The sequence below is a fragment of the Lonchura striata genome, chromosome 3 (genome assembly GCF_050655825.1).
Source record: "Lonchura striata isolate lonStrDom1 chromosome 3, ASM5065582v1, whole genome shotgun sequence".
Classification (NCBI taxonomy): domain Eukaryota; kingdom Metazoa; phylum Chordata; class Aves; order Passeriformes; family Estrildidae; genus Lonchura; species Lonchura striata.
Genome location: NC_140705.1, coordinates 722,571 through 735,034, shown reverse-complemented (window position 1 = coordinate 735,034; position 12,464 = coordinate 722,571). Strand labels below are relative to the sequence as shown.

General features: G+C 65.0%; 1 protein-coding gene and 2 non-coding genes across 4 annotated transcripts; 2 read left to right on the top strand and 1 right to left on the bottom strand.

The window, feature by feature from the left end:
• Window positions 1-508: 508 nt before the first annotated feature.
• On the top strand, window positions 509-672 carry LOC144246098 (U1 spliceosomal RNA). The gene has a single exon (XR_013339784.1). It is a non-coding gene; the product is annotated as a U1 spliceosomal RNA (small nuclear RNA).
• A 1,152-nt stretch (window positions 673-1,824) lies between these two features.
• LOC116183526 (U1 spliceosomal RNA) lies at window positions 1,825-1,988 on the bottom strand. Its single transcript, XR_004148158.1, has one exon. It is a non-coding gene; the product is annotated as a U1 spliceosomal RNA (small nuclear RNA).
• Window positions 1,989-2,564: 576 nt separating this feature from the next.
• Window positions 2,565-11,121, top strand: TMEM214 (transmembrane protein 214). Of its 2 annotated transcripts, none has more exons than XM_085574211.1 (17): window positions 2,565-2,736; window positions 2,983-3,182; window positions 4,379-4,529; window positions 5,295-5,429; window positions 5,540-5,622; window positions 6,648-6,753; window positions 7,061-7,142; window positions 7,225-7,341; window positions 7,447-7,588; window positions 7,911-8,002; window positions 8,117-8,165; window positions 8,340-8,453; window positions 8,715-8,832; window positions 9,419-9,515; window positions 9,731-9,899; window positions 10,353-10,504; window positions 10,658-11,121. In XM_085574211.1, the coding sequence occupies exons 1-17, from the start codon at window positions 2,586-2,588 to the stop codon at window positions 10,782-10,784; spliced, it is 2,085 nt and encodes a 694-aa protein (XP_085430337.1). In that variant the 5' UTR covers window positions 2,565-2,585; the 3' UTR covers window positions 10,785-11,121. The 2 variants fall into 2 exon arrangements, with proteins under 2 accessions (XP_085430337.1, XP_021400819.3); XM_021545144.4 differs by having other exon boundaries at window positions 2,569-2,736; window positions 7,240-7,341.
• The last annotated feature ends 1,343 nt before the right edge of the window (window positions 11,122-12,464 follow it).

Below are 12,464 nucleotides of genomic sequence, written 5' to 3'. Positions count from 1 at the left end.
CACGCTCGGCTCACCGTTTGTCGGAGGGCACAGAGAAGCCGAGAGGGGCGGGCTGTGCGGACCGGAGGCACCGGGAGGGTCCCGGCGGGACCGGGAGCACCCGGGGAAAAGGTAATTCCGGCAGCGGGAGCTCGTGACCGCTGAGCCCTCGGCCGGCGCTGGGAACGGAGCCCGGCCCGAGGGGAGGGAGGCGCTGCGGGCTCGGGGCAGCGGCCCCGCGGCACCCGGGGCTCCCGGCGGGGCCCGGCCCGGGGGCTCCGGGAGCGGCGGGGCTGCGGGGGCGTGTCCATGCAAACGAGGCGGCGCCGCGCGGCATGCCGGGACGCAGCCCGCGCCAAGAGCGCGCTGCCCTCGCGCGTCCGCGGGCGCTGCGCGGGCCGGGCCGTGCGGGCCGGGCCGTGCGGGCCGGGGCGTGCGCGGGGCCGGGGCAGCGGGGCCGGGCTCGGGGCGGCCGTGTGCTGGCGAGGCGTGCGGCGGGCGGGCGGCGCGGGCGGGGCGGGAGGCAGGCATACTTACCTGGCAGGGGAGACACCATGATCAGGCAGGTGGTTTTCCCAGGGCGAGGCTCATCCCTTGCACTCCGGGTGTGCTGACCCCTGCGATTTCCCCAAATGCGGGAAACTCGACTGCATAATTTGTGGTAGTGGGGGACTGCGTTCGCGCTCTCCCCTGGTCTTGCTGGTCAAAAACAGTTTAATGCCGCGCCTTGCTGCGCTCGCTATGTCAGGAATTCTCATTAGTCCGTGTTGTGGTAACTCTGCCCGTCCGGCCCGGATCGGGCATCGCCTGAAGGCTCAGGGACCTCAGCCCTCCGCCGCACTTCTGTCCCGGCTCTGCCTCAGCCGGGCGTGCCCAGACCGTGCCGAGGGAAGCGGGACCGGCGTCTCGCCCCTTCCCCAGGGGTGACTCCACGGTGACACCGCGGTGCTTCCCTGCTCTGCGACACGGCGTGGGACAGGCCGGGATCATCCGGTCCCCCGAGGCGGCCGCCCCGAGCCTCCCTTTAGGGATGCGCTGCCCTTTCCTGTGTCCCCTGGATCCCCGGCTGTTCCCGAGCCTCTCTGCCCTCCGAGCCTTCCTGACGTGCCGGGGCACTCAGCGGCTGCCTGCACGATCCCGCAGCTCCTTGTGCCCGTGTCGCCTGCCCCGTCCCGATTCGGTGCCAGGCGCTCCAGCCTCCGCCCCAGAGAGCGACCTGTGTCGGTGCGGGAGCGGCTCGGTTCTGAGACAGAGCGAAAATTTAACAGGGTAGAAATCCATTTGGATTTGGGTGAAATGTGCCAGTTTGAACTTGCTAAATGTGCTGTTTAGTCTGGTAACTGTAGCACTAACAAAACTACCCCAGCTAAAGAGAAAGAATGCAAATTTCCACACTAAAAAGATAAGAAAGACTCCTCGCACTTTGAAACAGACAAGGCAGTGACCCAGGAGTTCTTTCTGAACTTTCTGACAAAAACTGAGTACAAGTGTAACCAGCTGTAAGTGTAACGCGAAATCAGCAGAATGAATCTGCATGAACCTATTGTGAAATTCTATGCTTACGGAAATTAGTAGGCGTAATAAAAAAGGATCGGGAGTTCTCAGAAGTGCGCATGTCCATTGAAGGGCAATGAGCCCTCAGCTACGTCCAGCGCTATGAATAAGCAAACATACCCATTCCCTACAAATCTTTATTGGAAGTGTCGTATTCTGATTTTTCATCCGCGTTTCAGTTCCACGGGGTACCAAACGAAGAACGGACCCACGGCCGAACCCATAAACCCCCGAAACACGGGCAGAGGTTTTTTGCTTAGAGTGCTTTCGCCTGTTTTTGACCAGCAAAACCAGGGGAGAGCGCGAACGCAGTCCCCCACTACCACAAATTATGCAGTCGAGTTTCCCGCATTTGGGGAAATCGCAGGGGTCAGCACACCCGGAGTGCAAGGGATGAGCCTCGCCCTGGGAAAACCACCTGCCTGATCATGGTGTCTCCCCTGCCAGGTAAGTATGCCTGCCTCCCGCCCCGCCCGCGCCGCCCGCCCGCCGCACGCCTCGCCAGCACACGGCCGCCCCGAGCCCGGCCCCGCTGCCCCGGCCCCGCGCACGCCCCGGCCCGCACGGCCCGGCCCGCACGGCCCGGCCCGCGCAGCGCCCGCGGACGCGCGAGGGCAGCGCGCTCTTGGCGCGGGCTGCGTCCCGGCATGCCGCGCGGCGCCGCCTCGTTTGCATGGACACGCCCACCTGCCCGCAAGGCTCCGCCCCCGCCGGGCTGGGGTCGTTCTTCAGGCGGTGGCGCGAGAGCCCTGGGCACGCCCCCTCTCCTGACCACGCCCCCTTTGTCTGCGTCATCATTGTAGCTCCTCCCCCAATCCCCCCGCAGCGTCACAGCCCCGCTGTGGGCGGGGTCTCTGGGGAGGCGGTGCGCGCCGGCCCCGCCCTCTGTGGGCGTGGTCTTTCCCGCCCTTTCCCGCCTCCCGGCGAGGCGGGGTCGGGACGTGGCAGCCGGCACGAGCGGCGCGTCTCGCGGGGCGCAGCCAATCAGCGGCGGCGGCGCGCGCACGCGCCCCGGCCCCAGCCCGGCGCCGCCCGTGGCGCTCCGGGTCCCGATGGCGGCGGCGCGAGCGGCCCCGGGCACGGCCGGCGGCGGGCCCGGCCGCTGGGAGGTGGTGCGCAAACCCCGCCGGGGGCCCGCGGGCGGTGCCGGCAGCCGCCGGGCCCTGGGAGAGGCCAACGCCGGGCGCGCCGTGCCCCTGCCTGGTGAGTGTCGGCGCCCGCTGGCCCCGGTGCGGCGGGCATCGGTCCCGTGGTCGAGGGGCGCCGTGTGTGGGGGACCGGGGGTCCCCGGTGGGTGCAGGGTCGCAGGGCGGCGTGGGGCGCCCCGGCGGTCTGTGCACCGCGGCCGTGCTCACGGCCGGGGCCGCGCTCTGCTGCTCGTGCCCCGCGTCCGTCCCGTCCCTCGTGCTGCCCAGGGCGCCTCGGTCACCCTTCCCTGTCCGTGCCCAGCTCCCATCGCCGCCTCCAGCACCATCTTCCAGCTGGGCTTCGAGCGGGCGCTGCGCCGGCAGAACAAGGAGCAGGTGCCGCCGGCCGCCGAGCCGCCGCCGCGGAAGCAGCACGCCGGCAAGAGCGGCAGGAAGGCGTCGGGGAACGACGCTGGAGCCCAGCCGGGCCGGTGCCGCTCGCTGGAGGAAGCCCTGAAAGCCGTGAGTGTGCCCGGCCGGGTCCCTGCGGAGCACCGGGAGCTCCGCGCCGCTGTTCCCGCTGCCAGGGGAGCCGTGCGGGGCGGGAGGCGGCTGGAAGGGGAAGCCTGGTTCCCCCTCCTCGCCGCTGTGTCTGGGAGGAACCCCAGGAAGCCTGGTCGTGGCTGGCACCTCCTCCCTGCCTCGCTGGCGGGGCCCTGGGAGTCCCTCCTGCAGCTGCTGTGCTCTGGCTGGCTCTGCAGAACCTGTCTGTGTCTGTGTCTGCCTCATCCATTCAGAGCATGAAAGGTTCCAGAAGCGGCCGAGGCAGGCTGGCTGGGCTGATGTGTCCCCGGGGTTGGCAGGCACTGCTCGCTCACCTCCTCCCCTGTCCCCTCATGCCCTGGGGCCTCCACTCCCCCCGGACGAGGGGGTTCCCTCTGTGTCCCCCTGAACTGGGTGGGGCTTCTCTGCACTGCTCCAGCAGCTCTCCACGTGCAGCTTCTGCCCAGCGACAGCTGGTGCAGGACTGTGGCATTCCCGTATTCCCCGGGGAGGCAGGGCAGGGCAGCCAGAGCTGTCCCTGTGCTCAGTGGGGACACACACTGCGTGGCCCTGTCACCTCAGGGACGGGGCTTTTGGGACAGGTTTCTTTCCTGCTGTGGCACCAGCTGCTTTGTATGGAATTCCTCTCACGAGGCTGTGGTGCCCAAGGGCACCTAGCTGATGTGCCAGTGGGAACCCACTCACGGGGAGCATGTTCAGCTCTCACAGAGCCTGAGCCTTGCAGCCCCACAGAGCATCCAGGTGTAAAAGCAGGGCATGGGTGTGTCTGGGTGGCAGGAGAGGGGTGGGAGCTGCTGCCGCATACCTGGTTTGGTATGCTGGGCTGTTCAACAGGTGGGTTTGGTTGCTCACGGCTGTTTCCTCCCTGGAGGACTCTGGGTGTGGAGTGAGGACCAGCCATGGCTGGAATCACCGTGGGCCTGTGCTTGCCAAGCTGCTGCCATCAGCAAGTTCGGGCTGATGGGCTCGCTGGCTGGGAGCCAGCTGCCCCAGGCAATGCTCTGGAGCTCTGGCAGCAGGGGTTTTCCATGTGGTATGGAGGTGGCAGCATTTCCCTCCATGGCCCCCCAGGAGTCAGAGGTAACTTTCTCCTGCCTGTGCTTTTTGCCCAGTTCTGTCCGTCCTGGTTGAGTTTGTCTGTCTGTCACTTGCAGCTGGACCTGGTGGATCTGCAGAAGGAGCTGCAGAAGAGCCAGAGTGTGTTCCCCGAGAACCCCTCGGTGTGGGTGAAGGACCTGGCTGGGTACCTCAACTACAAGCTGCAGGCACCCAGGAGCGACCCCGTGCTGAGCCAGCACCCCCACGGTCCGTGTGCTGCTGCCCCTCGGCAGTGCTGGGGCTGTGCTCCTTGGGGCCAGAACAGGGAGGGTTTGCTGGGCTCTGAGCTGTCCCCAGACCCGCTTTCAACTGCTTTGTTTCAAATGTATCACTCTTCTATAGAGAGCATCATGCAGAGCAATTTCATTGGTCATAAACTAAAAACACCTCACAGCATTGGTGCTCAGTGAATGACGCACAGTGGCAGAACATATCCACAAACAATGTGAACAAGAGAGATAGAGAATTGTTTACATTCCTTTGCAACTCTTTCCCAGGCCCTAGCCTGGCAGAAACCTCTCCTTTCTCTCTGACTGAACTGAGAGTACCCATAACATTGCCCATGCAGCAGGCAAAGCGGGGCTTCCCCAGTCACCCCGTTCTGCACAGGAGTCCCTGAGCTCTGTCTGCTGCTGCAGAGTTTGGGAGCTCGCTCTCAGCTGTCCACCCTCCGTGCTGGAGGGATGTTGGGGCAGGATTTCCCTTTCCTGCCTGCTCACACTGAGAACGTGGCATTTCTGGTGGGAGGGGAACAAAGTGTTTTCTCCAGGCCCCTGTCCATCCCACAGCGTCAGCATTCCATGGGAAGCCGTCCCTTAGGGCAGGATCCCTGGGGAGGGGGCTGGGGCTGCCTGGCTGGGATGAGGATGAGGCACTCCCTGCGCCCAGCTCACACTGGGTCAGTTCCTCCAGCTCTGCTGGACTCTCCAGAACAGGGTCTCACTAAACTCTTCCCTCCCTCGTGCCCCCCAGACTACCCGTACTGCCTGGTGAGCAAGGAGCTGAGGAGCATCATCCGCTCCCTGCTGGCAAAGGCATCGAATTTCCTGGAGCTCTTCTTTGACCACTGCATCTACACCATGCTGCAGGAGCTGGACAAGGCCCAAGGTCAGCACCTGGGGCTCCCTGTCCTCCCCCCAGTGTCTGCTCCTCGTTGTCTCTTTGTAATTCCTGCACGGAGGCCGTGGTGAGCAGGACCTCCCCCGTCTCCGTTCCAGGGGAGTCGCTGCACGGCTACAGGATCTGCATCCAGGCCCTTCTCCTGTACAGGCCCCGGATTGCCACCACCAACCTGAGCAAGGTGAGCTGGGGTGAGCCACGTGTGTGGCTGCTGTAAACCTGGTGGGGCTACTCCTCCATGCCACTGCACAAAGCCACTGGACCTCTCCACCCTCCCCTGCCAAGGGACTGGTGTCCCCAGTGGGTTCTGCCTGCCCTGCCCAGCAGCTCTGGGTTTGGGGTTTCTCCTGTCCCCCTGCACCCCCAGAGCTGCGTTTGGGGTTTCTCCTTTCCCCTGCACCCCCAGAGCTGGGTTTGGGGTTCCTCCTGTCCCCCTGCACCCCCAGAGCTGGGTTTGGAGTTTCCCCTGTCCTCCGGCACCCCCAGAGCTGGGTTTGGGGTTCCTCCTGTCCCCCTGCACCCCCAGAGCTGGGTTTGGAGTTTCCCCTGTCCCCTTGCACCACAAGAACTGGGTTTGGGGTTTCCCCTGTCCTCCTGCACCCTCAGAGCTGGGTTTGGGGTTTCCCCTGTCCTCTTGCACCACAAGAACTGGGTTTGGGGTTTCCCCTGTCCTCCGGCACCCCCAGAGCTGGGTTTGGGGTTTCTCCTGTCCTCCTGCACCCTCAGAGCTGGGTTTGGGGTTTCCCCTGTCCTCTTGCACCACAAGAACTGGGTTTGGGGTTTCTCCTGTCCTCCAGCACCCCCAGAGCTGGGTTTGGGGTTTCTCCTGTCCCCCTGCACCCCCAGAGCTGGGTTTGGGGTTTTCCCTGTCCCCCTGCACTCCCAGAGCTGGGTTTGGGGTTTTCCCTGTCCCCCTGCAACCCCAGAGCTGGGTTTGGGGTTTTCCCTGTCCCCCTGCACCCCCAGAGCTGGGTTTGGGGTTTCTCCTGTCCCCCTGCAACCCCAGAGCTGCGTTTGGGGTTTCTCCTTTCCCCTGCACCCCCAGAGCTGGGTTTGGGGTTCCCCTGTTGCCCCAGAATGGCTCCTGGCCTCGCCTGGAGCTGTGGGTCCCTTTCAGGGGCTGGGGGCTGCGGGTGCCATGGCTCTGGGCTGGGCTGGGCTGGGCTGGGCTGCAGTTTCCCAGCTGACTGTCCTGTCCTGCCGCAGTACCTGGAGGTGCTGCGCTCCCAGCAGAGCCGGCCGGCGCAGTGCCTGACCGTGCTCTGGGCGCTGGGGCAGGCCGGCTTCACCGACCTCCAGGAGGGCCTGAAAGGTGAGAGCCGCCAGCAGCGCTGTGGGATCCCCTCCCCTGTGGGATCCCCTCCCGGCACTGCCAGCAGCTCCACTCCTGCTGCTGGCGCTGCCTTGGGCTGGGAAGAGCTTGGGAAGGATCCTTAAGCTCTGCAGTGCAGCTTCCCGCAGCCGGCACAGGGAAGTGGCTGGGTCCCATCTGCCTGGAGAGACAGGGAGCGTGCTGCCCCGCTGCTCTGCAGCACAGCTGCCCTGAGCCCTTCCCGGGGACCCGCCCGCCTGTCCCAGCGAGGGGCAGCCCAGCCAGAGCCCTCCCCCTCTCCCCGCAGTGTGGCTCGGCGTCATGCTCCCGGTGCTCGGCATCAAGTCCCTCTCGCCCTACGCCGTTTCCTACCTGGACCGGCTCCTGATGTGAGTGACCCCCGTGTCCCAGCGGCTGCCGGGGCCTGGGCTCCGGAGCCAGCGCTGCCCGTGCCACCCCTCAGTAGCTCAGGGCTCTGTTCTGCAGGATGCACCCCAACCTCACCAAAGGCTTCGGCATGATCGGCCCCAAGGACTTCTTCCCCCTCCTGGACTTCGCCTTCATGCCCAACAACTCGCTGTCCCCCAGGTAGGCTGATCCATCCAGGCACAGCCGTGCCACGGGCCTGCCCTCGGTGTCCCCGGTGCCAGCCTGGTGCCCGCCAGCCCTCGGCAGCCTCTCGCTCTCCCCCAGCCTGCAGGAGCAGCTGCGGCGCCTCTACCCCCGCCTGAAGGTGCTGGCCCTGGGTGCCCGGCCCGAGGCGGCCCTGCACACCTACTTCCCCTCCTTCCTGTCCCGAGCCACACCCGCCTGCCCGCCGGCCATGAAGGAGGAGGTGAGCCTGGCAGGGGCACGCTGTGGTGGTCCCTGGAGCTGTGGTGGTCCCTGGAGCTGTGGTGGTCCCTGGAGCTGTGGTGGTCCCTGGAGGTTTGGTGGTCCCTGGAGCCGTGCCAGGATGGACCCGTGCCAGCTGGAGGGTGGTGATGGCAGTATAGGGGTTGTGCTGCCTGCTCCCAGGGATAGGAGTCAGCAAATCCTACAGTGGTTTGGGTGGGAACCCTTGGAGACCATCCAGTGCCAGAGCTGGCTGGCTGTGGCACATGTGGGGTGTCTGGTGTGCTGGGGACAGGGTCACACCTGCTGTGCCCCCTCCCCAGCTTCTGACCTCCATGAGCCAGTGCCTGAGCCTGGACCCACTGAGCTTCAGTGTCTGGAGGCAGCTCTACACCAAACACCTCGCTCAGTCCAGGTCAGTCCACACTGTGGCTCCAAGCGGGGCCAGTGCTCACCTACAGAACCTTTGGGACACCTGCATTCCTTCTGGGAGCTCCTGACCAAGTCCTCTGTTCTCCTTTCTCCCCAGTTTGCTGCTGAACCACCTCCTGGAGTGCTGGGAGAGCAGCAGCAAGAAGGTAGGGGTGAGCAGTGGGATGGGGCAGCTGGGCTGGGAGATGTCCCCGTGCTGCTGGGAGAGCTCCCTGAGCTGCCAGTGTCCCCTGGCACCTGCGCTTGCCCTCTGGGTGCCGTGGCAGCTCAGGGGTCTGTGGGGACGGGGGGCTCCTGACACAGCTGCTGCTGTCCCCAAGGTGCATCAGTCACTACAGGAAACGGTTCGCTCCTTCAAAGTGACAAACGAGGAGCTGGCAGCCAGGGGGGCCGGAGGGGACCAGGATGTGGCCGCCTGTGACGCCGCCTGCAAGGTGAGAGACGGGACAGGAGGAGCAGGCAGCACCCGGGGCCAGGCCTCAGCTCCGTGCTGGGCTCGGTTGGCCCCTCCTGCTGCCGGCACGTGCTGGGCCAGGCACGCAGGACACGCTGGGGACAGATGTGCTGGTCCCTGTCCAAGCCCCAGCTGTCAGCAGATGTCTGTCCTGGCCAGCCGGGGCTGGGTGGGGCCGGAGGGCAGCACGGCTGTGCTGGAGCCTGCGGTGACAGTGACAAGGCCTTGTCCTCCCCACCAGGAGCTGCTGTGCAAGATGAAGGGCCGGGGCTTCCCCTGGTCACGGCTGCTGCTCGTCCTGCTGGTCGTCGCCGCTGGCTTCTTCCTGCACGACGTGCACACGCACGGCTCCTTCCAGGGTACACTGGGGACTCACAGAACAATCCAGGGTGCACAAATCCTCTGGGAGCATCAGGCATCCCCCAGCACTGCCAAGGCCACCAATGTCCCTCATCCCCACAAGTACCACATCCACATGGCTTTTAAACCCCCCGAGGGATGGAGACTCCACCATTGCCCTGGGCAGCCTGCGCAGCCCTTTCTATGGATAAACTGGTTTTTGTTTGCAGCCTAAACCTTCCCTGTCACAAGCTTGAGGCTTTTTCCCCTTGCTCAGAAGTGATCCTCCTCCCTGGGATCCCTCCTGAGGCTGTTTCCTGAGTAAAGCCCCTGGTGTCCCTGCCTTTGGCTGTGGCTGCTGTGGGCAGTGGGGCCTGTCCGTCTGTCCAGCTGGGCACTCCTGGGGGATGCAGGCACTCGGGCCAGTTCCCCTTTGGGAGGGTCTCCCTGCTCAGGGGCTTCTGTCCATCTGTCCCCTCCCGGAGGATCTCCCGAGGGGTTTCACAGCACAGCTCGAGCCGTGCATCCCCACGGAGTCCTTGGGGACAGACAGACATGCGTCCCCGCAGCCAAGGCACACTCAGGGAGCACTCGTGTCTCTTGCAGCCTCGTCCTCTGCTCGGCTGCTCCGCTCCTGCGGCGTGCTGCCCGCCTCCCAGCTGGCCTGGCAGAAGGTGTCCCGTGGCTGCCTGCAGGGCTACAGGTCTGTGCCGGCGGTGGGGCTGGCCGGGGCCGGGGTGTGAGGCTGTGGTGCAGCACAGCGAGGGCTGGGGGGAGCCGGGAGCTGCTCCCCAGCCCTGCCTGGAAGCACTTGGAGCTCCCAATGGAGCTCTCCCCCGTTGCCCTGTGGTGGCAGCTCGTGGCCACGTGCTCTGCGGGTGCCACCGGTGCCGTGGTCCATCGGGGACTCCCTTGCAGGTGGCTGGAGCGCAGCCTGGCCCAGCACGGTTCCGTGGCTGTGTCCGTCCTGGGGCCGCAGCTGGAGCTGCTCTGGAAAAACAGCGCTGAGGTGGCCCGGGCTGTGTCCCAGCAGTGCTGCTCCCTGCTCTCCTGGCTCCAGGGCAGCCTGCCCTGGCTTGGCGACTGGGTGAGTGGGGGCTCCAGGGCTGGGCGGGACAAGGAGCGCCAGTGGGGGTTTGTAGGGCTGGGAAAGCTGTCTCGGGGAGGCCTGAAGTGGGATGGTGTTTGCCACTGCTCCTGGCAGGAGCCCCCAGTGCTGCTGTTGTGGGAAGAGGACAGCCCCATGGCAGGCCTCTGATGCCACCTGTCCTGTGGCACTGGCCCGCCCCGGCTGTTGCAGTGACCGTGGCAGGGACAGGGCTCAGAGGGCTCCCTGGTGCTGCAGAAGGCAGCGTTTTGGTGCCAGTGGGGTGACATGGGCGCCTCAGTGTGGGTGCCCTGGCTGCCGAGTGCTGGAGAGCGTGGGCAGAGCTCAGGGACGCCAGAGAAGGGAGGGGGTGGGATGGGACCGGCACGGGTGGCCAGGGCCCCAGACTCTGCCGGGCTTGGAGCTCACCCCGCGCCCTCTCTGCTCCCCCAGCTCCAGACCCGGCTCCCCGAGGCGCTGCTGCACCTGGCCGAGTGCGCGCGGGAGCTGCTGCTGTTCGTGCTGCGGAGCTGCCTGCTGCCGCTGCTGCAGGGCCTGGCTGCGGCGCTGCAGCGGGGCTGGCAGCGCTGCCTCGACTCCTGCAAGTGAGCAGCCCTGCCACCCCTTGCCCGCGGCTCCCTGGCTGCTGCTGCGATCGCGTCTGTCCCCGTGCCAGCCGGGGGTGCCCCCTGTGTCCCCCATGTCATCCCTCCCTTCTGGCCCTGACCCCCCGTAATCCCTTGTCCTTGCTTTTGCAGCGGGGATGTGACATGGGAGTGCGTGAGGGACCACTTGACGAGCTTCACCTATTCTTCCTGGATTTACCTGCAAAACGCAACCCTGGCCCTCAAAAACTGGGCCCTGGCCATGATTTCTGGACACTGAGCTGCTCCCTCCCCGAGTTCTGCCTGCCGAGGAGCACCCAGGGCGCAGCAGGGCACAGGACAGCGGCATCGAGGGCAGTGCCCGCAGGAACTTTGGGTCAAACTGGGGCTTTCGGGGAGGTTTGTTTTTCTGGGGGCTGGGGAGACACACTTCCAGGTTTTTCCACACCCTGTGACTGCTTTGGCTTTCCCTGTCCTGCTGTCCCTGGGTGGGTGATCCCCATCCCCTTGTGTTTCGCCTGCTTGCAGGATCAGGGGTGGACACCTGGAGCCCCTCACCTTCCCACCCCTTCCCACCAGTGAATGAACTGATTTATTTTATTATTTTTTCCTTATAATTGCTCCGTATGCTTTGTATTTCTTCCTAATTTCGTAGTTCCTCGACTCCCACCTCTGCCCATGTGGGTGGGTGTCACCAGTGTGGGTGTGTCACCAGTGTGGGTGGGTGTCACCAGTGGGTGTGTCTCCTCTGTGGGTGGGTGTCACCTGTGTGGTTGTGTCTCCTCTGTGGGTGGGGATCACCAGTGTGGGTGTGTCACCTGTGTGGGTGTGTCACCTGTGTGGGTGTGTCATCTGTGTGGGTGTGCAGGGGGTTGGGAGCGCCTGAGTTCTTACAGGTGTGCGTGCAGGGTCACCTGTGTGTGCCTCTGCTCACCCATGTGTGGGCACGTACAGGTGTCCGTGCCTCTGTGCACACGTGTGCTTGTGTCCGTGTCTGTGCACAGCACAGTGCTCTTGGTCACACCCCTGCGTCCAGTCACGCTGTGTGTCCACTCTCACCCAGTGTCCACTCACACCCACTGCCCACTCACAACCACTGCCCACTCACACCCTCTCTGCCCACTCACACCACTCACACCCACTGCCCACTCACACCCACTGTCCACTCTCACCCAGTGTCCACTCTCACCCAGTGTCCACTCACACCCACTGCCCACTCACAACCACTGCCCACTCACACCCTCTCTGCCCACTCACACCACTCACACCCACTGTCCGGTCACACCCACTGTCCGGTCACACCCACTGCCCACTCACACCCACTGCCCACTCACACCCACTGTCCACTCATACCCACTGCCCACTCACACCCACTGTCCACTCACACCCTCTCTGCCCACTCACACCACTCACACCCACTGCCCACTCACACCCACTGTCCACTCTCACCCAGTGTCCACTCTCACCCAGTGTCCACTCACACCCACTGCCCACTCACAACCACTGCCCACTCACACCCTCTCTGCCCACTCACACCACTCACACCCACTGTCCGGTCACACCCACTGTCCGGTCACACCCACTGCCCACTCACACCCACTGCCCACTCACACCCACTGTCCACTCATACCCACTGCCCACTCACACCCACTGTCCACTCACACCCTCTCTGCCCACTCACACCACTCACACCCACTGCCCACTCACACCCACTGTCCACTCTCACCCAGTGTCCACTCTCACCCAGTGTCCACTCACACCCACTGCCCACTCACAACCACTGCCCACTCACACCCTCTCTGCCCACTCACACCACTCACACCCACTGTCCGGTCACACCCACTGTCCGGTCACACCCACTGCCCACTCACACCCACTGCCCACTCACACCCACTGTCCACTCATACCCACTGCCCACTCACACCCACTGTCCACTCATACCCACTGCCCACTCGCACCC

Bases quoted from the DNA above. Each gene is read 5' to 3' on its own strand.
- TMEM214 (XM_085574211.1), top strand. From the start codon at position 2,586: ATGGCGGCGGCGCGAGCGGCCCCGGGCACGGCCGGCGGCGGGCCCGGC. The intron at 8,454-8,714 runs GTGAGAGACGGG...CCTCCCCACCAG, and splicing joins CCTGTGACGCCGCCTGCAAG to GAGCTGCTGTGCAAGATGAA. The intron at 9,516-9,730 runs GTCTGTGCCGGC...ACTCCCTTGCAG, and splicing joins GGCTGCCTGCAGGGCTACAG to GTGGCTGGAGCGCAGCCTGG.